The sequence below is a fragment of the Schistocerca piceifrons genome, chromosome 3, assembly GCF_021461385.2.
Source record: "Schistocerca piceifrons isolate TAMUIC-IGC-003096 chromosome 3, iqSchPice1.1, whole genome shotgun sequence".
NCBI lineage: Eukaryota > Metazoa > Arthropoda > Insecta > Orthoptera > Acrididae > Schistocerca > Schistocerca piceifrons.
Genome location: NC_060140.1, coordinates 504703422 through 504729958, shown reverse-complemented (window position 1 = coordinate 504729958; position 26537 = coordinate 504703422). Strand labels below are relative to the sequence as shown.

Below are 26537 nucleotides of genomic sequence, written 5' to 3'. Positions count from 1 at the left end.
ACCTAAGGACATCACACACATCCATGCCCGAGGCACCTTTCGAATCTGGGACCGTACCGGTCACGCGGTTCCAGACTGTAGCGCCTAGAACCGCACGGCCACTCCTTCCGGCTTACGGTAAAGTACTGTTAATAGTCACTCCAGCAAGCTATAATCTAATTCGCCGTTTTTTACGCTTCTAGATAGTGATTTAAATGATATTTGGTTTCTGCAGTGTAATTTCGCCCACTGTAGCAAATCGGCGTCAGAACAGATTCAATTCTTTTTTTTAAATGATACTGATACCGAAGAAGTGCGCGTTTGCTGCTGATTTAGGTCAGTATTCAACAAATGCAGCATCCGCATTGCACAAACTTTTCTCATGGGTAATTCTTCGTGCAACATGAATCATGTTTCTTCATCTGATATGACTATACATTTAATTGTTGATTGCTTCTCGTCCACTTACGCACTTCTTCCATCCTTTCATGTATGGTAGAAGTTTTGGGGCTATCTTTCGCATTGCTCATCAGAAACGCACTGCACATTAGAGTTCACCCACCCGTTTTTTAAATATTAAAAACGAAGGAACAGATTCTTTATAAATTTTAATCATTATATAATCATCCAAAACAAAGAAACAGAAAACACGATTACTTTAACCTTTGCAATACCAAAAGGGGAACGTTGGGTACTTCCTGAAAATATTACAATCTAGTCAGTTACTTAATACCTTAAAATTTTGAAAAAAACTATTTTTTTTTATTTTAGTGAATTCTTCTGACAGATTCCATATACATTTTAACCCTAGCAATACCAATGCATTTTCCATAATGCGCATTACCAAGGGAGAGCTTACTTTATGCCCACCGAAAAGAATCGTTAATTGTTGTTGACTTATACTAACAAAATACTTTTTAAAGATTTAAAGATGTGTTTTGTAGTGTCCTCAACAAGAAAATATTTTTTGCACATTCTAAGCAACATGAGAAAACATTCAATAGCGTGTACTACTGATGAAGAGTTTATTTATGCTCATTTTAAAACAAATTTAAAAATGCTAATTTCATTATTTGTTGTCGACTTTTAATCACAACATAATTTTCAGAGAGATACTGATGTGATTGATTCGTAAGGTTTTGAATCTGAAAATAATGATTATGATATTGTTTGGAGAAGTGCCATATGCGACTAAGACTTAAATCTTTGGATTAAGTTTGACTGAAAAACTCAAAGTATTTTTGGAATCTGCGAGAAAAATTCATTAAAGGAAGTATATAATTTCTTTTCAAAATTTTGGAATATAAAGTAATTGATTAGATTACAATATTTTAGAAACGTGTGCATGAAGAATGCCCCCACCCCCCACCCACCCACCCTGGTAGTGCGAGGGCTAAATAAGTTAAACTTAACCCAAAAATTTATGTCCCAGTAATCTATGTCACTTTCTGCATTGTACATCGTACTCGGTATTTCGAAGTTCTGGGCCTTATTTACACATCAGTAGCTCTTTAAGAAGTATGCTCAGAGCAAAAGTCAACAACAGTGAACAAAATTTGCCTTTTTAAATTTTTTGTGGTGGTCATAAAGTCGGCAGAAAGCTATATTGAAAGCTAATTGTGTGCTAGGGCTGTTGGTGTATGTTGGAATAACCGTGCTGTGAGGCAGTCCATCAGCTAACACAAAAAGTATGAATCAGCATGAAATTTATGCAATGAGAGATAATTACTACTTGCAGTACAGGAATTAAAGCGTGAATTCTTGTTGAAACTAAACTGGTGTCATGAACAGTCTTCCACGCAATGTAAGAAAAATACGATGCTACGCACCAATACTGAAGTCACACAAAACATATTTGTAGCGAACTTGGTGCTTAAAGTAAGTCAATTGTTCAATTAACACACACACACACACACACACACACACACACACACACACACAGACAGACACACACACACACACACACACACACACACATATATATATATATATATATATATATATATATATATATATATATACCGGCCAAACTTTCAGGAAACATTCCTCACACACAAAGAAAGAAAATATGTCACGTGGACATGCGTCCAGAAACGCTTACTTTCCATGTTAGAGCTCATTTTATTACTTCTCTTCAAACCACACTAATCATGGAATGGAAACACACAGCAACAGAACGTACCAGCGAGACTTCAAACACTTTGTTACAGAAAATGTTCAAAATGTCCTCCGTTAGCGAGGATACATGCATCCACCCTCTGTCGCATGGAATCCCTGATGCGCTGATGCAACCCTGCAGAATGGCATATTGTATCACAACCGTCCACAATACGAGCACGAAGAGTCTCTACATTTGGTACCGGGGTTGCGTAGACAAGAGCTTTCAAATGCCCCCATAAATGAAAGTCAAGAGGGTTGAGGTCAGGAGAGCGTGGAGACCATGGGATTGGTCCGCCTCTACCAATCCATCAGTCACCGAATCTGTTGTTGAGAAGCGTACGAACACTTCGACTGAAATGTGCAGGAGCTCCATCGTGCATGAACCACATGTTGTGTCGTACTTGTAAAGGCACATGTTCTAGCAGCACAGGTAGAGTATCCCGTATGAAATCATGATAAAGTGCTCCATTGACCGTAGGTGGAAGAACATGGGGCCCAATCAAGACATCACCAACAATGCCTGCCCAAACGTTCACAGAAAATCTGTGTTGATGACGTGATTGCACAATTGCGTGCGGATTCTCGTCAGCCCACACATGTTGATTGTGAAAATTTACAATTTGATCACGTTGCAATGAATCCTCATCCGTAAAGAGAACGTTTGCACTGAAATGAGGATTGACACATTGTTGGATGAACCATTCGCAGAAGTGTACCCGTGGAGGCCAATCAGCTGCTGATAGTGCCTGCACACGCTGTACATGGTACGGAAACGACTGGTTCTCCCGTAGCACTATCCATACAGTGACGTGGTCAACGTTACCTTGTACAGCAGCAACTTCTCTGACACTGACATTAGGGTTATCGTCAACTGCACGAAGAATTGCCTCGTCCATTGCAGGTGTCCTCGTCGTTCTAGGTCTTCCCCAGTCGCGAGTCATAGGCTGGAATGTTCCGTGCTCCCTAAGACGCCGATCAATTGCTTCGAACATCTTCCTGTCGGGACACCTTCGTTCTGGAAATCTGTCTCGATACAAACGTACCGCGCCACGGCTATTGCCCCGTGCTAATCCATACATGAAATGGGCATCGGCCAACTCTGCATTTGTAAACATTGCACTGACTGCAAAACCACGTTCGTGATGAACACTAACCTGTTGATGCTACGTACTGATGTGCTTGATGCTAGTACTGTAGAGCAATGAGTCGCATGTCAACACAAGCACCGAAGTCAACATTACCTTCCTTCAATTGGACCAACTGGCGGTGAATCGAGGAAGTACAGTACATACTGACGAAACTAAAATGAGCTCTAACATGGAAATTGAGCGTTTCCGGACACATTTCCACATAACATCTTTTCTTTATTTGTGTGTGGGTAATGTTTCCTGAAAGTTTGGCCATACCTTTTTGTAACACCCTATATATATATATATATATATATATATATAATATAGTCACTATTAAGTTAAGCTGAAATTAATTTTCTGCTAATTTTCTGTGGTTGCGATCATACAGTCCATCCACTAAATCTTGATGATAAGCACATATATATTTTAAGATGTCTTGCAGGATGGAAGAAATTACTACTTATTATTTCAGGTAGAAGTCATGCTTTTGAACGAATATTGGCGTAATAAATGAAAATATTCTTGCCTCTATGATAAGTCTTAATGTATGTATTTTCTTGCATTTTTTAATCACATATATCATTTACTACAAATATTGTTGATGCACGAGTAAAAATTACGCGTCCTTTTTGTGTGAGATCTAAAACGTAAGTACCCTCAAGCGAGACTGAAACAAAAGTTGTTAAAAAAAATTGAATATTCCCAGACATTGTTCTTTTGTTACAAAGATAATTTTAAAAGCCTATCTTTGCTGTCTTCTGCGGCAATATTACACAACTGATGTTCCTAAGAGAGAGCTAAAATGTATTTTCAGGATCTGGAGCCTACTTACACATCAGTATCTCTCTAAAAAGTACGTTGCTAATATAATTCAAGAACAATTAACAGATTTAGTTTCTTTTTATTTTTGTTCGGGTGGGCATAAAGTGATCCGCCCCCCTCCCCTCACCCCCCACCCCTCCAAACTTGGTAATGCGTGTTGCACAAAATGCTTTGGTACTGGTAGTGTTAGACAGCTCTATAAGCAAGGTTATTTGGCAGTTCAAGTGGACCCTTCAGCTACGTTAACAGCCAACATGTATAAACACCTTCTCTAACAACTTTTTCCTTGACCCACGTCGTGTTTCCCTTTCAGGGCAGAAGAACAGGCGGCACCCGGCTAAAAGAGCGGCCGATGCTATACCAGAGGTTGAACGATGACGAACAGATACACCGTTTCTACGATTTCGGTGACGAACTCGGTCGTGGAAAATTTGGAGTCGTTATGAGGGTACGCGCACAACTCACCGGACTCTGCTGGGCTATCAAAGTCATCGAGAAGAGTCAGGTAGATCTGTCAAGTGCGGGCGAATCTGTGCTCACGTGCAATTTCCTGAATGTTAAACTAACTATCGAAATCAACACTGTTTTGCACTGTTGTCTTGGGGAAAGACACAAACATATGTTATAAATAGAGCTCGAACTTATACGAATATGTGCATGCATTTCTGCACTAATAATATGAGAAATATGCTCTAAAACCAGAATGAAATTTTCACTCTGCAGCAGAGTGGAAGCTGATATGAAACTTCCTGGCAGATTAAAGTTGCGTGCTGGACTGAGGCTCGAACTCGGGACCTTTGCCTTTCGCGGGGAATTGCTCTGCCATCTGAGCTACACAAGCACGACTCAGGACTCGCCTTACAGCTTTACTTCCGCCAGTATCTTGTCTCCTACCTCCCAAACTTCAGGAGAGCTTCTGTGACGTTAAAACATGCATAAAATATAATATACATTACTATAACTTTCTCAGATTTATTAATCTTCATGAAGTAATCCAATTAATTTCTAAAGACATTCATTGAGAAAATAAATATTTATAACATTGCCTCTCTTTCGATTACTCAGTCTATTTTAGTATTAGTCGTTTTTATTGCAATAAATAATTAAATATTTTTCTCGGTTTTCTGGAAGAATCGACTTCATTGTGTGAGTTAACATGTTTTTATATAAAGATAAAGATCACTCTACACGAAGCCACAGGGCGGTACCGAAAAGAGGCTATTCTCCTCGTAGCACCTTATTCACATTTCGAAGAGACTTTGAATCTGGATATCTTGCTTCAGTTTTTTCAATTTTATTTGGAAGGCACTTTCCTATTTCTCCTGGTACATCCCAGGCGACAGCTGTTTCTTGTACCTGCAGGGCAGAAGACAGAGGTCCCTTTTTTCTTCCAAATGTGTGATTGCGGCTGGGAGTTTGGTAAAACAGGCCGTAATAAACATTCATTAATTCTGAACGCACTTTTCATTGCAATGATAGACTGTAGTAAGGGTACTTGCTGCTTCATTCATTTCCATCACGTTGAGCACGTTTTCCACATATTCTAAATGCTCATTGTAATATGCCTGCTTCAATCCATGGTCCCCATCTTGCCATCTTGTGAGGATTGGCTTTCGGGGTAAACGAGTATCATGTATCATATCAGGAAATAAATTCACTCTTGATGACGCCTTCACCGACACCTTTTTCACACAGGAAATTAAATCATTTATTTCTGGAAAATTCACCCGAATTTCCTCTCCCAGTCAGTGAAGAGCATATGCTAAACAAATCGTACCAACTACCTTACGATAAAATACCCACAAAGCCTTAGCAGCCTTAATCATGTATTCTACTGCAGCAATTACTACGGTATCACCAAGAGTTTTCCTTAATTTTCTCCAGCAGGCCGCAAAACACGTAATGCAGCAGGAACAACCCTAGCAATCGTTGAATGGTTTGTTTCTTTCAGTACCCTGGAGAGAATGAAATGGGGCGTTCCTGGTTCAGTTTCCGTCATTTTTATCACGACGACCTTGGCAGTAAATCTCCCGCAAGAGTCAGTTATTTCATCTACAGTTAACCACAAGTTTGAGTCGATAATATCGTATCTTATTTCTTATATTACCCGAAAAGAATTATTTTATTGAAAATTAGTAAGCACTGTGTGTGTAATTTGGAGCCTCATTTTTGGAAGAACAAGTTTAAAAAAATTATGAAAGAATGTTTCTTTATCACAAACTAAACTAAACCAAATTCCATGGCACTCTAGGTCATATATAATTTTGTATTTTTATTTTAAGATATTTTTGTATAATATATTTAAAAGTTTTAAATAGTTGTGCACTCGAGGGTCCTTTGACCCACTCAGTCATTTCTTCTTGAGAAAGTGGTAATAGAATGTTGGGACAAAGTAACCTCAATGAGTCTCTCTGGAATATATATTCGAGATCATGAGAGGCAATTTAAGACTACTGTGCAGTATACATATGAGCTGTAATACACAAATCACTAAAATCTGAAAATAGCCACATTTCATTACTCATGTTGGACTGATAATCTTTATCAAATTATTCCATGGATAAAACAGTTTTTGTTTTTTGTTCTACCCATTTGCAGTAGGACTTTGTCTTTCCCATATAGTTCACATTGTCACACTCTTCAATCACCTCACTCCTAGTTCTGAAATATTCTTCTTTGTTGTACAAGATGGTATAATATTGCCAAGCTCCTAACTTATCTTTCAAAACTTTGTGGTGCTGGACGTCATCTTGCACATCAGAGAAACTTTCAGAATCATCATCAGATTCTAACCTCAATTCATCTTCATTTTGCGGTTGTTTTTGTGTGGACCAGAGTAATCCCACATTTTGCAAAAATGTGTTCCATTTTACAGAAGTGTTAAATATATTATCTACATTAAATTTCACACAAATGACAGTTATTACCCAGTAATGAGAGAATGCAAAGTTACACTCACTGAATTTTTAGCTTAACTGATATGAACCTTCTAGGTAGAAGTTATTGTGGTGTAATACTATTTATTTCAGAACTTTTTTGATCAAGATTGAGTCCAGTGCTATCAGCACAGTATTACTTCATTGAACTCACGATCTTCTACGTCGTTTTTTACGCACTGTAAATGTATGCTACCTTGTTTACTCCAAGTTAATGATGCAATTTTAGCGAGAAAAAAATTTAAAACTTTTTCTGACATATAGGACATACAGGAACCCAGCGTAGTTGCAATAACGTATGTAAATGAACGACTGATGTGGATAGATTTGACAGTGCCTAGCAAGAAAATTAGGATTGTGTCAGTATATTCGCATTGTGAAGGGACAGATCAAGATAAGATGGATAGTTTTTATGATGCACTCAGTGATGTAGTTGTTAGAGTAAAGGACAAGGACAGTGTTCTGCTCATGGGTGATTTTAATGCCAGGATTGGAAAGCGAAGAGAAGGGTATGAAAAGGATATACGTAAATTTGGAGAGGATATGGAGGCCAACAGGAACGGGAAACAACTCTTGGATTTCTGTGCCAGTATGGGCTTAGTAATCACAAACTCCTTTTTTAAACATAAGAACATTCACCGGTATACTAGGGAAGGCAGGGGAACCAGATCGGTAATTGACTATATAATAACAGATCAGGAATTCAGGAAGGCTGTGAGGGACACACGTGTATTCAGGGGATTCTTTGATGACACTGATCACTATTTAATCTGCAGTGAAATTGGTATTGTGAGGCCGAAAGTGCAAGAGTTCAGGGCCATATGTAGGAGGATAAGAGTGGAGAAACTTCAGGATAAGGAAATCAGGCACAAGTACATAACAGTGATCTCAGAAAGGTACCAGTTAGTTGAATGTAGTCAATTACAGTCATTGGAAAAGGAATGGACAAGGTACAGGGACACAGTACTAGAAGTGGCTAAAGAATGTCTTGGAACAGTAGTGTGTAAAGGTAGGATGAAGCAAACAGCTTGGTGGAATGACACAGTCAAGGCAACCTGTAAAAGGAAAAAGAAGGCGTATCAAAAAATGCCTAAATGCTATAACTCAGTTAGACAGAGAAAATTATGTTGAAGAAAGAAACAAAGCCAAACAGGTAATTGCAGCATCCAAGAAGAAATCTTGGGAAGACTTTGGAAACAGGTTGGAGACTTTGGGTCAAGCTGCTGGAAAACCATTCTGGAGTGTAATTAGCAGTCTTCGAAAGGGAGGTAAGAAGGAAATGACAAGTTTGTTGGACAGGTCAGGAAAACTGCTGGTGAATCCTATGGATTCCTTGGGCACATGGAGGGAATGTTTTGAAGAGTTGCTCAATGTAGGTGAAAATACGATCAGTAATGTTTCAGATTTCAATGTACAATGGGATAGGAATGATGATGGAAATAGAATCACATTTGAGGAAGTGGAGAAAATGGTCAATAGATTGCAGTGCAATAAAGCAGCTGGGGTGGATGAAATTAAGTCGGAACTCATCAAATACAGTGGAATGTCAGGTCTTAAATGGCTACACAGGATAATTGAAATGGCCTGGGAGTCGGGACAGGTTCCATCAGACTGGACAAAAGCAGTAATCACACCAATCTTTAAACATGGAAGCAGAAAAGAGGTATCTCTTTAATCAGCGTTGTGGGTAAAATCTTCTCAGGTATTCTTGAAAGGAAAGTGCGAGTATTAGTTGAGGACCAATTGGATGAAAATCAGTGTGGGTTTAGGCCTCTTAGAGGTTGTCAGGACCAGATCTTTAGATTACGGCAAATAATGGAGAAGTGTTATGAGTGGAACAGGGAATTGTATCTATGCTTTATAGATCTAGAATAGGCATATGACCGGATTCCTAGGAGGAAGTTATTGTCTGTTCTACGAGATTATGGAATAGGAGGCAAACTTTTGCAAGCAATTAAAGGTCTTTACATGGATAGTCAGGCAGTAGTCAGAGTTGACGGTAAATCGAGTTCATGGTTCAGAGTAGTTTCAGGGGTAAGACAAGGCTGCAACCTGTCTCCACTGTTGTTCATATTATTTATGGATTATATGTTGAAAAAAATAGACTGGAAGGGTAAGATTAAGATATGTGAACACAAAATAAACAGTCTTGCATATGCAGACGACTTAGTTGTGATGGCAGATTCGATTGAAAGTTTGCAAAGTAATATTTCAGAGCTCGATCAGAAATGTAAGGACTATGGTATGAAGATTAGCATCTCCAAAATGAAAGTAATATCAGTGGGAAAAAAATATAAACCGGTTGAGTGCCAAATAGGAGGAACAGAGTTAGAACAGGTGGACGGTTTCAAGTACTTAGGATGCATATTCTCACAGGATGGCAACATAGTGAAAGAACTGGAAGCGAGGTGTAGCAAAGCTAATGCAGTGAGCGCTCAGCTACGATCTACTCTCTTCTGCAAGAAGGAAGTCAGTACCAAGACTAAGTGATCTGTGCACCGTTCAGTCTTTCGACCAACTTTGTTGTATGGGAGCGAAAGCTTGGTGGTTTCAGGTTGCCTTATCTACAAGGTTGATGTTACGGATATGAAAGTAGCTAGGATGATTAAAGGTACTAGTAGATGGGAACAATGGCAGGAGGGTGACTACAATGAGGAAATCAAAGAAAAACTGGGAATGAACTCTATAGATGTAGCAGTCAAGACGAACAGGCTTAGATGGTGGGGTCATGTTACACGCATGGGAGGAGCAAGGTTACCCAAGAGACTCATGGGTTCAGGAGTAGAGGGTAGGACGAGTCGGGGCAGACCAAGGAGAAGGTACCTGGATTCGGTTAAGAATGATTTTGAAGTAATAGGCTTAACATCAGAAGAGGCACCAATGTTAGCACTGAATAGGGGATCATGGAGGAATTTTATAAGGGGGACTATGCTCCAGACTGAACGTTGAAAGGCATAATCAGTCTTAAATGATGATGATGATGATGATGATGATAGGACCAAGTTATCTACAAAGACCCAAAGTAACTCTACCTTACAGTACCTGACGGTATTTATGTGGATAATAATTCTCTTTAACAAATATGTGAGTAGAAAAACTTCACAATCAATTAAGAACAATAAATGAAAGTGACACAGAATGAAATGTCTGTTAATTTCAATGTGTGCCAATTGTCATCAAATTATTCACTTAATATAATCTGTTTTTTCGAGAAAAAGTTACACTTGTCAAATAATGCTGTTATTGTTATGGTGGTGGCGAAAAGCAAAGATGCAGCAGGAGTTGTAATATGTTTGCAATTTTTTTGATTAACTCAAGACTGTATAGTTTATAAAAGTTTGGTTTCCTCATCAAACCTAAGGATGTAAGGAATATAAAAAGTATAATGATAACAAAGGCATTATGAAGCCAATCATATATATACACATATATGTCTCATTTGTGTTCTTCATTATTGTAGTATGTGGGTCTGCATGTGAAGTTAGGAACAGATGTATTGCCAATATCAATTATTATTATGGAATCGTTGAATACAATGAGTAATTCTGTGCAAAATTACATATGAATTATTTGTTTACTTGTGTGTTTATCTGTAGTTTAGTTTTTCCTGGCATATTCATTAACAAAACTGTCCACCTGAAGGCGCCCACTGCCAAGTCAGTGGCTGTGTTTGTGACGACGGCGTTGGCAGTGTAGCTGTTGGCACTCCACCAGCCTTGGAAGTCATCTTGTTGTGCGTGCTGAATAGCTAATTTTTCTCCTTAACGGTACTGAGGGTCCATACCTAGGCTTTGCTGAAAATGTAGCCTCAGCCATAGAAGCCATGTTACCTCATCCATAATAGTCGTTTCTTATTTAGATGTCTTCTATAACACACTATCAATTTATTTTTTTCTTTTTGGCAAAATCTTGGTGCGTTTATATTCCATTTCGAACAAGTTATGCTCTGCAGCAGCAGGATTGTTCGGCTGTAAAACACAGTTAAGCTACTAGTGCACTCGGCAGTGACCATTGACTGTGCACATGATTTGACCAATGTCTTTCTGCAATAGCCGTTGATTTGGTAAAAAAAAACGCCCTAACATAAATTGAGATCGTGGACAGAAGACACTCTTAACCCAAGATTTTCTTAGTATCCATTCGATCTCTCTTGAAAACCGTCAATATATGATGCAAGTCCGGTCACGAAAACTGACAACAGCAGGGAGGGCGGTGTGCTCACTACATGCCCCATCATGTCCACATCCAATAACGTCTGTCACTTCAGGATGCTACACCGTATGGTCATGTCTTTGGGCTTCTGAGACCAGTTCAGACCGAGTCTTGGAACAAAGGCTGTGGTCACTTCTTTTCTCGCTCTTCTGTCTCTATAACTCGTGCTGCCATTGTGGAGTACAGAGTACACAAATCTGTCATTGGGGGTAACCATTTTTCCAAAACCATTTTGATGAACTTTTACACTTCAAAGAGTATCAATTGTAATTTTAGACCGTCTTATGATACCTGATATCGATTTTCAGTAGAAATCTGGAGTCCAATCTGTGAAATCACTTATTAAATGTGATATTGGCCAAATAGTACTGACATTTGAGGAAATGACCATACTGGAGCTATATATAAGCACCAAATTCAAGGTCATGGTGTTAGTTGTTATCCCACCCAAACCTCTAGGACATTTGCATGTGGTAAATTCAAGGTCACCATGTAATATGATACCAGTCATTTGTAAAACTAACCCCTCCCAACCACCCTCTGCCCACACCTCTTGTGTAACTGTATGATATAAAAATGGTGGTGGAGATTAAATTCGCCCATCCAGTGTTGGCATATGAGCACCAAATTCAAGGTCAGTGTCCCTCCATTGATCTAGGCAGTTATATGCCTTAAAAGTTGGAGGGCGAATCAAATCTCCCTCTCCTTCCCCTTTTCAAGGTGTGGCTTTTTTTTAAAATAATAATGCTGAGCAGTGATACTGGAAAAGAAGAAGGCAAGAAAGAAACTGTATACCGCATTTCATGACATTCTTTAAAAATATTTTTCGCGTTTTCTATTGCAGTTCTTCCATAATAGAGACTTTTTTCATACACTTATCATTTTGTCATACACTGTTTCAATGAAGATGATTTTACTTACATGGGAAGTGAAACGTGTATTTAATAGTATTGACTTCTACAAGTAGCAGAAGGTGGAAGGAACTAGGCACTGCACACACACACACACACACACACACACACACACACACACACACACAAACACAATAAACTCAGATGTGTGTATAGCACAAACATAAAACATATACAGTAAAGATAGTGCATACAGATAGTATCCAGTGGAATGAGACATACACATGCATGCACAGTTATTTACTCTATGACAAAAGATCAGTACTATTCCACATACTCTATCTACAAATAAATACCCATCGACTCTTTGCTCAATCACTCAACTGAATAGTATAAGTATGAGATGGTTTTGACCCAATCTTCACAAATGAACCATTCATCATCGTGTTTTGACAGACTGACTTTCAGCTGAAGTACAGTGTGCACCACATGATCTCACTATCAAATACTCAGTTCATGCACAATATGTATAGATTTAGACAGAGTACTGTCAACACCACTGGGCAAGCACTCCTTGTAAACCAACAATTATGAGAGCCATTGAGGCATCATGTCATACATCCTCAGCCCAGCTTTGGGTGGCACCTGTGGTTGTATAGTATGTGTACATTTCCTATCTAAGATCCAAAAACTCTACCATCTGTGATCCATCCACCTTGTCTTTAATTAGACCGACAACCTTTGTGTTTTGAAGCGTTATGCCATAAGAATTATCAGTTACATATTTAGGTATATCGAATCTGGTGGGGTGGTGCATTATTACTTCACAGGGGTTGCAGCCTTTCCCCCAATAGTTGGAACTGTCCATATCTATATAAAATAATTTTGGATCTACAAAATGAGTTTTTACGAACTTGTGATGAAAGTGGTGTGGATGGAGATTTGTTACGCCTGGTCTACATACACCTACTTTATAAGGTTTTGTGAACTCCATCAAAACCTTGGCCATCGCCATAACGATAAGTTCTTTATTGAAAATACTGGCTCATTTACAGTTTGGCTTGACAGTATCTCTTGCCTATATGCTAGCATATAACTACGTGAATTTCGTAACTACGTGCAAAATATCGCATTATTCGTGAATTTAAAGAAATCCGTTTCAAAATCACATGTCAGAAGGGCCCTCTTTTCGGTGTTAACAACAATAAAGTCCTTCGACCATCGTGACCGACTGAAGGAGATAGTGCCAGTGACTTTAATAACTTTTGTTCTCAAAGTGAGACACTGCTGGAGATTTCTGTGCATATCTCTTTTTATCCCCCAGCACCTTCATCAGCTTGGGCAGAGGGTAGGAGCGGAACCATTGTGAATAACTAGTCTCTCCTGACACAGCAGCAAATCACTGTGTTTCTTATACAAACTATAAGTATGTGCCAGTTCTGCCTCCACGACGTACATTATGCCAAGAATCCACAGTCATATCCTCAAATTCGCCCAACCTGCCGACTTCAACACATTGAAACCCTGCAGTCAGAAGATATTTGATGGTGTGGCCTTGCAAGTAGTTTACATCCAAGTATAAGGTGTAGCTCAAATCGTCGAATGCTTTGTACTCATCCCCACTCATTCATGGGTTATTTGCCTTGGCGCACCTATGTACATATCATCCAAGTCCCAAGCAAATCGCAGAGTTTAAAATGAGAAGCGTGTCAACATCAGTCATCAGTGTCAACAGTTCGATATTGATATCTTTTTTACGTGGCATCCCATGGAAGCCCTGACGCAGCGTAATAGAAGGCTGGTATGTTCTGTGCATATACTCTGGAACTTCTCAAAAATATCCGCAAGGAAGTGTACATCTGTGCCAATGTAAATTCTTACATACACCCCTAAAAGAGTTTCATTGAAATCCTGCCAACCATTCGCCACGTAAGACCATACTCTGCATCCATTATGGCATGGCCTGTAAGATTACCGTGGAATGTGGTTATGCTGGGTTTATTGAGTCTCTCCATTGACTGTAGATATTCGTATGGGAAGACACACTTCTTCTTCAAAAGTTGTAACTTCACATAATCAGGATATGCAGTTGTAACGAGCTCCATATCCTCCTGACACTTTGTTTGAGAAAGTTTCTGAAGTGGTGACTACATAAAACATAGTGAGTCCAGGAATCGAAGTGTTATTTTCTGATTTATTCACTTGGAAGCTGGAATGTATTTTTCAATACTTTCTAACAGGACACTAACTTGAATATTTCTCAAGCAAAAATCAGACAAATTCTCAACAAGCAAGCGAGCATCATAATCGCTCAAACTGTGCAAGATAACATGTATGTGTCACAGCAGTTGGTAGTTCAAATTTCATATGTTGTGTGCTGCACCATGAAACTTCCCTGTTAGGTGGCAGTAGTGTTGGAGTAGTTACTTTTCTATCCAACAGTAGTCCACAAACGAGTCAGTCAACTATGTTGTTCTCCTGGTGTATAAATTGAAGTGACAAGCTGGACCTGAAGCCTTACTGAGTCACTAAGAATATTATTCACAGACAGATGCTGAGTGATTTGGAGAAGTGATGGGTACAAGAGAGATTGGACGGTAATTATTAGGACAAGACTTATCAAGTTTTTATGCGCAGAGGAGGAACGAATGTTTTTTTTTTTCTTTTAAGGATGAAGCGAAACAGCCACCGACAAATATCTGCTTTAGAAGAGAACATGGTGAATGTGCTATTACATCCACAATTTCTTTGAATACAAAATTGGTGAGAGGAGAATCATATGAGCACACAACTAGATATGCGACCACATACGACACATGTTCTGTGAAACAAGGTTGGGATGCAGTCAGGTCACCTTCACAATACATCACAGGAGCTAGCAGGCACTCAAAATCTGCGTTTACTGCAAAGGTGCAAGGCTCTTGGTGGCGGATGTCCTTAAACTTTAAGAGCTTTTTTGCCTTGGTTGTCATTTCCACATGTACCGGTTCCCAGCTAGGGCAAACTGCCAGATGCTTTACTTAATATGCCCTCGAATTAAACAAGTAGAGACATCTAGGGCAATAATGCTACCTTGTTTTGGTGAACCGGTGGAAGGTAAGTGGGACATGTTTTTGACCCATAAATAGTGCTGTTTCTCCCCTTGGAGAACAAAAATAAATTCTTTGTGTGTGGGATACTGACTAGTTACTTTAGAATAGTTGAGGAGTTTGAGGAAGTTAATGTTTGACATATTTTTTTCTGTGCACTGTGCTTTTCTTTCTCTGGCTTTCTTACTTCTTCCTTCCAGCTGAAATGTGAACTAATATGCAGATTCTGGTTCTCTAATTTCGGTACATTCTGAAGTGTACCGGAGAGTGTGATGGTACCGAATTTCCTATCCTTACATCCTCAGCTGTTTGGTAAAATCTTGTAAGTTATGCATTTCTCATATAATTTCTTCTGCAAGATGGAAGTGGCTACACAAAACAAAATTCGCCATCCTCATCAACATATTGGACATTAATACAGGTCCGTTTGCCAGCAACATGCTCTGGAAGAGGGATAAAACTGGACCTCCCATTTACTGGTTCAAAATCATGTGAGTGTATGTTGAGGTGGATTACCGGCTGAGTGCTTTGCAAGACCCTCATTTCTGCATTTTGGAAAGTTAACCTAATATGACATTCAAACTAATAGAGTGGAACCGCTTAGCGATTGAGGTGCTCCACGACATCACACCATTTTATCTAAAAATATAGACAATGGATTTCTCTTTAACACCTAAGAGTGAAGAGTAATTGGATTTGCAGTATAGAACTACACTATATTCAATGGCAAGATACCACGCATCACTAGCGATTTTAAGGAGTTCCCTTTCGAGGAAGACACATGTAGACACATGCTTACGAAAGTGGTAGGGCATTGGTAGTCGGCAGCGGAGTTATTTATGTCAGTGTAAGAGATCCTGTCCCCAAAAGTGTCTGCAACTCCACAGTAATTTAAAGATGATGTATGACTAACATGGTGCTCACTGACAAGACAGGCGAGAGAACTGTTACTAGCCCAAGAATAGAAATCCCATTCAGCCTAAAACATATGTTTCCACATCAGCTTCAGAATGGAAAGTTAAGAGGAGCTGGAACGATCCACCTCCTACATTAATTTTAGCAAATAGAAGGAACATTTTTTCTAAAACCATTTAACATATTGCTCTGAAATTTGGACTACATGTTCAGTGAATTTTTTTCTATAAAATTATAATGCCATGTTAAGAAATATTTATTGGTTTTTGTTTTACAATTTTTTTAAACAGACGCTTATTTTACCTCTAAAATTTTGCACTTTTTCTTCCATAACTCTTGAGTTATACAATATTTTTTACAATTTGTTACAAAAATGAAGGAAAAGAAGTAAACAATATTGTGTATAAATTTCATTGATATACTGTGAGCAGTTTTTGAGAAAATGTTCCTAAAAGATGAAAATTTTAAAGTTATGGGAAATGGCTTCCTAAGTTTTTAATACATTCCTGCCCTATATGATGGATTATCAGCATCATCTTCTTTTTCCAGTGTTAGTTTCCTTTTCACTGTTCTTTTCTTCCCTTTTGCTGCATGTTGTAGGCTTTTGTCTCTTCTTCCTGCACCTCTTACTCTTTCTTCATCAATTAGGCGCATTGTGGAAATGGTGTTGTGTCCTGGTTGGAAACCTAAACGTTTCAGCACATCACATTTCATAATGGTTTCTTCATTGTATGTTGCCACTGCATCAAACACTTCAAAATGCAATGTTTTTAACTGTACATACACTCTTTTTGGAATCCTAATCCAAATTAAATTATTTACGCTTTCATTTGGATTTTGTGTTTTCCCATGTAAACGCTCTTTCAATAAACTTGGCTGTGATAAATCTGTGAATATGGGCTTAATTACATCAATTACAGCGTTTGGCAAACTGTTTTTGTGGGCATATTCCTTTCCTTATTGGTACTTTCACCATGAGTCATCACTTGTGGGACACAGTGGATGTTGTGGGTACTCATTTGTTGATGCAGTATAAAAAATAATGCCCATACTACTCTCCTCATACGCTCAATGCTTCTTGTATCTTGCCTAATTGCACACCCATAATACCTCTGCAATCTATCAATTGCTTCATCTGTCAATCTTCCTCTTCCTCCAAGGGTCTTACCATCACTATGCTTCTGGGCTCCTAATATCTGCTTTAGTTTGTGCAAGCTAGCCCTCATGTGCTTCTGCACATGTCCAATTCACTCCTGTTTTTTAATGTGAATTGCATTGCCATAAGGTTTGAGTTCCTCTATAAACTACATCCCTTAGAATGACCATCTCCTAGACAGTTAGTGTATCATACATTATACCACTCCTGTGATCTGGAAAAAATTGCTTTCACTCCCTCTACTTCCATCACTCCACTCGTGCTGTGAAAATTTGCTTCACAACTTTCACTATGTTCGTCCTTGGTATTGCCCTTACATCTATAATGTTTTGAGAGAATAGCAACATCAGTTACTTTGCAACTGTCTCCACTGGTAGCTGTCACAACTCCATTTAGAGATTTATGACCTCTACATTGCCATGATCCATCTAAAGCAACAGTTAAATCTCTACAACTCCCATTATCTGTCACAGCTTCTTCAACTGCTTTCTTCATTGTTGCTTGAGCAATATCTTCAGCAGAAGATCCCACGAATTCATTGTAAAATCCAAACTTGGTTGGTGGCTTTCGCAAGTTCATAACTCCACATAACATTGTCCCTGCAGCACTGCCCTTGCCAACGCAACACAAGCCATACACTAGCCTACCATTTATATCATGCACCTTCTTTCCACTATTACCACTACAAGGAGTACTGTTAGAATTAGAAAACGAAACTTCTGCAGCACGTTTGTTACACTTCAATGACATTTTATGTGCCAAACCAATGTGTGAAGTTATTTTAAATTCCAGTCCAGTCCTCGTTCTTTGCAAACTTGGCATAATGCATTATGTTTCAAAATACTAGAGAGCAACGAAATGTTAATTATTTTATTGACATAATTAATGTCACTTTCATTGTTTTCAAATTTTTCTTTGCTGTCACAAAGTTCTGTCACATTCATTCATTTGGAGCAGTTGGTGAAGCAGTCTGAGCAGCATCTCCCTATGAAACAACAAAAGATTTCTTCTTCCACTCATTGTGCCTTTTCTCAAACACTCGATTCCTCAAACAGGCCATATTGATAGCCACAAACCAAATACGTAAAACAGGTATGAGCAAAATTCGTCAAATATGCAAAAGTGAACAGCTAAACAACACAAAGCAAACTCCAAAAGTCAACACGCACAGTATGGCGTTTATGTTTACCGATATTAACAGTCATTTGCCACAGAGATAAAGCCATACAAATTTGGAAAACAAAACACTAATTCTGCAAAGATACCCTGCTTGCAAACCAGCGAGCGGCGCTGTCAGAGGTGACACACCAAGTCGCTACAACCGTTTATGCAGTGGGCCAACTTTTCAGCGATAAAAAACACACTTAGAATTCACTTAGAAGGGTGAAACTTGATTTGTTTTACTCAGAAAACTCCATATATTTTTATAATGAAAAAACCAAAAAACGTTAATTTTGTCATTTTTATCGTTCCGGCTCCCCTTAAAGGCAGTTGAATATTAGAATGCAGTGCTCACAAAAATTACAAATGTTGCTCGTCTCCTACAGCAACATGAGACAATTTCCAGACCATTTTCTTCAATATAGATTTATTCTTTTTGAGGTCATTTTGCTGTATGAGTTATTATCATCCATACTTCATACCAGAATTAGTTCTTCCTTCGCATTTGGGATAACACATTTAAAGTCCTCAAAAGCAACCCATAAACTTCTGAAGCAGGATACACACACTAATGCAGTCATAGTCACTTACAGATCCACCAATAAATTGTAAATTTGTGGCAAGGTGTTATGGGACCAAATTGCTGAGGTCGTCAGTCCACAAGCCTACACACTATGTTATCTAACTTAAACTAACTTGGAAAATACACACACCTATGCCTGAAACTCCGATGAGGGGAGCCACGCAGACCATGACAAGGCGCCTCAGACAGGGCGGCTAATTTTGCAGACCAGTAAGTTCAGATGATGATGAGGATACGTATGTTTTAAGGGTCTATGAGATTTCCACACTTCTGATGTCGTGGGTCTCGACACCATTCAGTTCTCGTCTGATTTCTGAAAACAGCACAATGTCTAACATGCAATGTCGATGTAAGACTTCCATCCTTCTTCACAAATTGTCCTTTCAAGCATGGGAGACTGTATCTCGGAATTGCTGTATGACCTTCATGTTGAACAAGAATCCTAATCTTATCATTATTATTAAATGTCACTGAAGCAAAAAATATCTGGAAGAAATGTTCCTAGAGAATGATTCTTTTATCATATTGAAGTGGAACTGGTATATTAAGTGACACCATTGTGTGGTTTCAATCAGATCAGTTTATGGAACATTTAATTCTACCATGTTATCCCATTGTGCTTTCACTATGAAGTGGTGTACTAATAGCTGTATACACCGTGCTTTAAGTAAAGATGTATCATGATTTCCTCACCATGTAAAATGACTCTAATCCTGTCTTGGTCCACAGTATTCAACTAGAGATCATCTAATGTCTGAACAGTCACTGGGATTTATAAAGTGTAGTTTGGTACCTCACTGATTTTATATCCTGGGTCCACTAGAAGGAAGACTGTGTGAATGACTCTGTCACTGAGATACAAATTTGGTGTAATATTACATTTGACACAAATTGTGCTAAGCAGTAGTATATCCATTCGTTGTTCAAACTCACAAATACTCTCAGAACTGTTCAGCAAAACATAACAAACCTAATAGTGCTCCTACTGAAACTTCCTTATTAAATCTTTGTTTTATTTCAGTTGCAAACGTATTAACATTTGTGTGTAACTTAAATCCTTTCCCTAATTCTTTATTAAATGCATTTAAATTGTGAGTATCATATGAACAAGGGGGTATTCCACAACATCATCGTTTTCTAGATTTATTTTATTGTTCTCCTTGATGGTATTAGTATTAGGAATTCTGTTGTATGTCTTCAATCCATTCCCCCTTGCTTCAATTTACTAGTGAAAAGTAGAGCAGACGATTATTCTTTTGAAGTCAGAGTGTACAATATCACATCTAAACTTAAACTAACACAGTGATGTCTGCGCTCCATGTCTTTATGCAGACACCAGGAGGAACATAAGGCAGAAATATCCACAAATATATGTATCAAAGCCTCGGTAGTGCGAAAATTATATAACACACAGTTATTGGTAAAGTAGCAGCATAATGTTTCAGATGGGGGTAAACCCTCAAGTGAGTCACCGCAGTAGATGCTATTCCACATTTTTTTTTTTAGTTTTGAAAACTGGTCGGTACGAGATCCTCTTACAACATCAAAATTTACGATCCCACATTCCTTAGATTTCCACTTCGTCTTTGGCCTCATGTTCCACCTAAACATTCCTTGAAATCTCTGAATGGTGAATTGTTTGACAAATTTGTAGTAGAGTTAAGAGAGGTTTTTTCTACGCAAAGTTCGTGTTCTTTCCTGTGCAGTCTTGAATGTAACCCTTTTCTGGTAGCAACAGATAGCATCATCCTATTACATCTTCGAATCTTTTCAGATTTTTCTTCTACACTTTGTGCAGTTTTCAGTGTTTAGGCTATGGCTGCTGCCCCTCCAGCTAAACACACAGGAGTTAGGAATGGGTAATTCCATTAGATGTCATAAATATTGGTAAAACGAAAGATCTTTAACCTATCTTGTTACCCTTTTCAGCTTCAAGATCATTTTAGCTGCTGGCAACGATGTTTCGATGCCGTTTTGTAAACGTCCTGTAGGTGTCTTGTTATTCTTCTGTAGCGTATGGCGAGCTGCATTTATAATTAGTCTGAAATTTTTACCAACACCAAAGTTCGATTTGGCATGCATTGCAGTATGTTGCCCTATGTTCGTTCTTCTGCACATTTTCATGACCTTATCAGCTAAACTGTGTTCCTTGTAGGCCTCGTCCAGCAAGTAAATTAGTAGTGGTGTATTTTGTAGCGATTCATTATTGTCTTCAAATACCTCCTGTAAAATTCGCCTCCATGGTCGGTTTGGAGACTGACTGTCTAGCGATTTGTCCCCATCTGCTGCAGTAGTTCCAGCAGCTGTACAATATACTTAACAGACTTTTCTGCTTTCACAGGTAGCTAGTTACTTTTGCAGTTTTGTTCCAGTTCTGCAGTGGCTATATCTATGGATGTGCAGTTCAGCTGGTAGCTTATCAAGAACACCGCTATCACTTCTGATGTGCTTCCTACCATTCGTGTTTTGCTACTTCACTGTCTGAGATTCATGTGGCCTGTTCTATACCAAACCATGAGTGTTCATGCCACTGTTGTGCGATCATAGGAAGCTAAGCCACATAACTAAAGACTTGTCCCTCAATGTATTATGACATGCTCTACGAGAAACACGTCAGGTTTAGAGGTTCTCTGTAATTCTTCTGTGTAAAAACTCCCAGCACTTTATTTAACTTCATCACCCTTTAAGATGTAAGTTGTTAGACTTGTTAGTTGCTCTTCTGAAACTAAAAAAGAAAGAAAAAGATAAATCCATTGACCAGTTTTGTAGGTAGGACTTATCAAACTCCGCCATGTATTTTAAAATGTGTACCAAATCAACTATATTAAATTTCTGTTTGCATAGATCCACCATTTTAATGCTGCTGTATACTGTACTTAGAAGCTCACTATCACAAACATCAATCAGCTTCATTTTTAGCGTATGAGGTTTAGTTTGGTTGTACTGGTCGGTTATTTTTGGGAGAGCAGCTACCCATTTATAAGAACAAAAAAGTTTAAAACGCAGTCAGATGTGATTTTTTGTCGTTCTGTTTAAACTATCCATAATTCTCGCTGTCATGTGGGAGAATATCGAGTAGTGGTGTATTCTGTAGTGGTTCATTACTGTCTTGAAATACCTGTTGTAGAATTCGCCTCCATGGTCGCTCAGGAGATTGTCTGGGTAGCCATTTGTCCCTGTCTGCAACAATTGTTCAAAAACCCATGTAACATGCTTTCCAGTCTTTGCTTTCACAGGTAGGGTCCAGGCGAATTTTGCATATGTATCTATAACCATCAAAGTACATTTGAAACTTTTATTCACTAATAAATACCGCCTTATATCTATGAAATCTGCCAGCCATAAATCAGCCAGTCCTCATATTATAACACTTCTATGCAGGAATGTAATGCATACTGGTTTGTGGAGGTCCCAGACTACTTTCTCCTTAATTAGTCAATAATGTATCTTTCCAAAGTGACTCATGTTTCGTTTGTTGGATTTGTATTCTCTGCAATCGCTGATGCCGTGAACAAACCAAGACATTTTATTATTTTATTGAGGTCATCGTGATATATATACTCCAGAGGTCTAATGTTCATTCTCTTATACTGAATGTCAACACCTTCATTTGTGCTACGTGTATGAGATAATGCAAGTCTAATAATATTCTTGCGTTTCCTATAATTCAGGCTTTGTATTCGTCCATCTCAAGTGTTGTTTCGCCTATGTAGGTTAGATTAGCCACATGTAATATTTCAGCACGTTTGCATATTTTTTTCAAGTACCTGTCAGGGTTAGAAGTTTTTGAGTATATTAGATCCTTTAAACCAAACTTTTTCTAATTATTTATCCCCAACCTGTGTTGTGTTCTTGGTTAAATGTATAGAACGCTTTCCCGGTTTATTCAGTTTACCACTGCTGACCCCATACATTACATCTATTTCTCTAACACTGCCATAGGTAATGTCATTGGTAACAGTATATCCTTGGTCTCCTTCATTTCCTCTATGGCCTCCATCTGTTCTGATTGAGGGTCGTTTAAGACTTTAGGTGTGTGTTTTTTAGGTGTCTGATAGAGAAATAGTAATTTCCAATGAATAGCCTTGTGTGTCATAATGATCTCGTGTGTTGTTGAGATGCTGTTGCGTTCTATATTAGATTAGAGATAGTACACAACTTATACAGTTTCACAGATTTATGCTTATTAATGGGATTTTCGTTTCATATGTCTGAAACTCCTTCAGTCTTGTCATTCTCTGGGTTTACTACATTGATTTAACTCAGAAAGGCTCTCATAATTCCTTCGTGAGCATTTCTTTCCTTAATATTTACAGCAGAAATTTGTTTCATATCTTCAAATGGTTCTTCGATTTTATGGACCTCTACAGTAACTGTTTCCCGATATGGCATATTTATTAAAAGCTGTAACACATAAATATGCTTTTGGATACTACAATAAGTGTCAATGCACTTAATAATTCAAGGGAATTACAACATGAAAGGACCTCCAAAAGGAAATAATAAATCATTGTTGAGCGAACAATCGAGAACTGCCGAACTGGCCACAAAATAAGAATAAAAAAGAAGTTATTGTGCTACTAGAGCTTTCGTAACCTAGGGGTAACGCAAAGTTTCCTAGCCACTTGATAGCTTGAAACGGCTGTAGTACTACACTAATTAAATCCAAGTCACAGAAGACAACAAAACAGACGATAAGCAACATTTTAACGTAGAGTATCTAATACAACGATTTAGGCACTTTCCAAAGAAGCTGCCATCACTGGAAAAGCTGCTTATTAATACAAGTCGTAGAAAAGGACTGACAATACTAATGGTAGGTAGCAGATGAATTATCAAGTGAGTTAATTGGTTGGTAGGTAGTAATCACTGTAATATCAAAATAAGTTACGTGCATGATACTTCATGCAGATGTTTCGTAATATACGAGTATGTCATCTTCCTGATTTTTGTAGATGACAAGATAAAAAAGATTTGTGTGTAAAACAGAGGGCACATAGTTTCATAGGAAATATGTGGGTATTTAATGCCATATACACACAAAGGATAAAACATATGAATAAATTATTCTTTCCCTCATTCTCAGTATTTAGAGTCTGTGGGCTGAGAAATATGCTTCGGAATTTATGCAAAGATAATGTGATGAGGACTTTTCTTTTATCTTGCTCTGCTTGATTACCGCTGGGAATTAGGAGTGGCTTGAATTTCTAATGCATATTATGAAAAGTATTTCACGTCAGAGCCTATGACACTTCATGGTAATACAAACGAGAACCACTGTATGAGAATGTAGCTTAGTTCCAAGTCATGGTAGTGCTATTGCAATCATATCATCTTTTTTACCTTGTCTTTCATATTTGCAATGTAGTTGATTATTGTCAATATAACAGTCGCTAGGAACTGTAAATACGTTTATTACAGGCTAAGAATCAAGGCATGAAGTTACTGGAACGAGAAATTAGAATCTTGCGCCTCATATCTCATCCAAACATTATTTACCTGGAGAAGGTCTACGAGACACCAAAGGTATTTATATAAATTAAAATTTCCTACTGCAGTAGTTACTGTGAAAGCAATCGATCCAGAAATTAAAGAATATATTGTATCCAGAGTCTATTACACTTTGAATTTCTGTGTATAATAAATTCTAATGAACATTATGCAATTTTAAGTAAACATAAAAAATCGAAATAAGAAGATAAAAATAATTTCCAGTTGAGTAAATGTACTGTGTATTATATTCCATGGAAGTTTTTATGTAACTGAATGGAGGTAACTTCTGTGTATAATTGTGTTCATTTAGATTTATGCAGATAGCTGTCAAAACAGAATCTGAGGCATTTGTGCATTTGATGAGAGATTTGTCAGTATTCTGGATGTAAACCAGTAGTATGATCTCACCTTCCTAAAAATTAATAAGCTATAAAATTTCTCTTGTTGGTTCATATTTTATCCAGAAGGTGTGTAAGTTATGGTGTTCACTCAAGCTGATGTGTTACGTAAGAGAGAGACATTATAGCTATGATTACTGGCCTCAGTTCTCCCACGAATGCAACGTCATGTGTTTGTAATTACTTAGAATAATGTAATCTTTGCGTTTTACATCTTTTGCATAAAAACTGGGCTGATTAGAACGGTGTGAGAATGTTTCTTGTTTTTCCACTATATAGCTGTTTCAACTAGGGCAATAGTACTGAAGTGACAGATGCCAGATAAACATGGGAAGGAGTAATAACAATGATTCTGTAATCTGAAATGGCTTAGCTTTGATATAGTGGGTGCTTGTTGGTAGCAGCAACAGCAGAGGGCAAAAAATTATCTGAAATGTGAACTTAGGCTTTAGAAAGTCAATGTAACATGAATTTGTTAAGTAGAAAAGTAAACCAATGTGGAACAGCTTGATATATATGTCATTACAAAGCACGCTGCAAAATACTAAAAACAGAAATCAAAGTAAATGACTAACCAGAAAAAGAAACATGATTTATGGAAATGAAGATAACATCAGATAAGGTTATAATGAATCAAGAGACTCGCAGAGCCAGAAGTGAGGAGAAGTAAATCACACATCAGTAACAAATCTGTGGAGTTTCGCAGAAGGGCTTGACATAACTGATACTGAAAAGATGGGGTTGTTGAGTTCAGTACATGGAACATCCGAGGCTAGCCATTACAAGAGAATTCAATAATATGAATATTTTATTAAACCAGAAGATATTTATTAATTGAAATCTAGTGGTTATAATAAAATATCAGTGAAGTTAATTAAAGAGTCTTTTTCTGAGTTTACTAACAGATAAAGTTGTCTATGTAATCAGCTGTTTGTCGCAGGAGAACTTCTCAATTGTCGGAAATATGTTGAAGTTAAGCCTCTATATGAGAAACGAGATAAATAAATGCCTTAAAACTTCTATCCAGTTTTACTTTTACTGCCATACTCTAAAACTTTAAAAAAGTTAGCATAAAAGTGGCTTGTTAACAATCTGACTACAAATAATCTATTGCCAAAGTCACTGACTGAATTTCTAAAGATGTCCAATACTGACAAAGCTGTTTACACATACAACGGATTGTGCCTAATTCATTAGACAATAAAATTACAGGCTACTGGTATATTCTATGATCTATCAAAAGCATTTAACTTAGTAAATCACAGTATCTCTTATGTAAGTTAGAATATTATGGTGTTACAGGAAACATCACAGAATGGTTCATATCGTATCTATGTTACAAGAAATAAAGGTGTCCCTAGTAAAGAGTCCTGTATGAAGCTACCCATCCCCATCAGACTGGGAACTAGTTACATGTGGTGTTCTACAAGGCGCAGTCTCAGGCCTTTTACTTCCTCTAGGACTCACAACTTGATAAAAAAATTTAATTGAGATGAGTATACCACCCAACTTCCGAAGCCTCTACACAATGTTGTAGTTATTAGGCATAGGTGATACAAAAATAAAAACTCTTGCATATGTAATCTGCTTTCGTTCCATAATCTCAAAAGAGTTCAGGTTTTTGGGTATCTTCCTTGTTGTTGTTGTTGTGG

The 26537-nt window shown here is 37.9% G+C and overlaps 1 protein-coding gene across 1 annotated transcript in view; it reads left to right on the top strand.

Moving 5' to 3' along the window:
* The first annotated feature begins 24430 nt into the window (after window positions 1-24430).
* The window catches only part of LOC124788781 (serine/threonine-protein kinase 33-like), a 90133-nt gene continuing 88026 nt past the window's right edge, over window positions 24431-26537 (top strand). Inside the window, exon 1 of the mRNA XM_047256064.1 lies at window positions 24431-24520. Within this exon, the coding sequence (XP_047112020.1) occupies window positions 24431-24520 (90 nt within the window). The remainder of the gene's footprint in view (window positions 24521-26537) is intronic.